Here is a 977-nt window from a genome sequence, read left to right as displayed (position 1 = left end):
AGCCGGCGGGCTGAGCGCCCTCGCTCGCTCGCTCCCTCCCGGTGGCGTAATTTCCCCGCGGGTCTGCCTCTCCTTCGCTCCGCCGCCGTTCGGGGCGTGTCCGGAGAATGGCCTCGGAGATAGAGTCGTCGCTGGAGGCGAGCTTCACGTCCAGCGGAGCGCTGTCAGGGTCCTCGGTGTTTCTGCCGCCGGCGCGCTCCCGCATCTTCAAGATCATCGTGATCGGTGACTCCAACGTGGGCAAGACGTGCCTGACCTACCGCTTCTGTGCCGGCCGCTTCCCCGACCGCACCGAGGCTACCATCGGGGTGGATTTCCGAGAACGAGCGGTGGAGATCGATGGGGAGCGCATCAAGGTGAGCAGGTGGAGGACCGGCGCAGAGGAAGGACTCCGGGATGACAGGTGCCCCGGCCCCGCGGTGGGCGAAGGGCCGGCACCGCAGGGTGTGCGCTCCATCGTTTCACGTGCTGACGTGGAGACTGGAGTTGGGGATGGCAAGGATTTGTATATAGCGAACTACGAAGGCAGTGCTTCCCCAACTTTAATGCCATGCTAATTACACAGGGGTTTATATTTATTTTTACAGGCAGATTCTGCCTTGCTGAGGTCCCAGGTGGTGCAGATGCAGCCAGCCCGTGGACCACACTTTGAGTAGTAAGAGTGTAGGGGGCATCCACTGACTAATTGTCAGTGTCCCATGTGCTGGGAACCAGTGAAGTCAGACCAAAGGAATGTCTCCAGCATGGAAAATTCATTAAATAAATATGATTTATTAAACAGTCATCTGAGCGCTTCCTGAGATTGTGGCAGTAGAGCCCCGTTGCCTTTGAGAAGTGCTTTGCATCCAGTTTTGCTACAATAGTTTCTGTAAAACCGTGAGTTATTTGGAAAAATCTGTTTTCCTGCAGAAAAATTCTTTACATGTTTGTTCCTGCTTGGGTGCCAGAAGCACATTTCTTGGTGCCACCCTCTCCCA

The 977-nt window shown here is 56.0% G+C and overlaps 1 protein-coding gene across 1 annotated transcript; it reads left to right on the top strand.

Moving 5' to 3' along the window:
* The first annotated feature begins 6 nt into the window (after window positions 1–6).
* On the top strand, window positions 7–784 carry LOC102262826 (ras-related protein Rab-33B-like). The gene is made up of 2 exons (XM_005852883.2): window positions 7–356; window positions 588–784. The coding sequence occupies exons 1-2, from the start codon at window positions 108–110 to the stop codon at window positions 654–656; spliced, it is 318 nt and encodes a 105-aa protein (XP_005852945.1). The 5' UTR covers window positions 7–107; the 3' UTR covers window positions 657–784.
* Window positions 785–977: the final 193 nt, after the last annotated feature.

Source organism: Myotis brandtii, unplaced genomic scaffold (assembly GCF_000412655.1).
Source record: "Myotis brandtii unplaced genomic scaffold, ASM41265v1 C41986170, whole genome shotgun sequence".
NCBI lineage: Eukaryota > Metazoa > Chordata > Mammalia > Chiroptera > Vespertilionidae > Myotis > Myotis brandtii.
This window is presented reverse-complemented; position numbering and strand designations above follow the sequence as displayed.

Bases quoted from the DNA above. Each gene is read 5' to 3' on its own strand.
- LOC102262826 (XM_005852883.2), top strand. From the start codon at position 108: ATGGCCTCGGAGATAGAGTCGTCGCTGGAGGCGAGCTTCACGTCCAGC. The intron at 357-587 runs GTGAGCAGGTGG...TTATTTTTACAG, and splicing joins TCGATGGGGAGCGCATCAAG to GCAGATTCTGCCTTGCTGAG.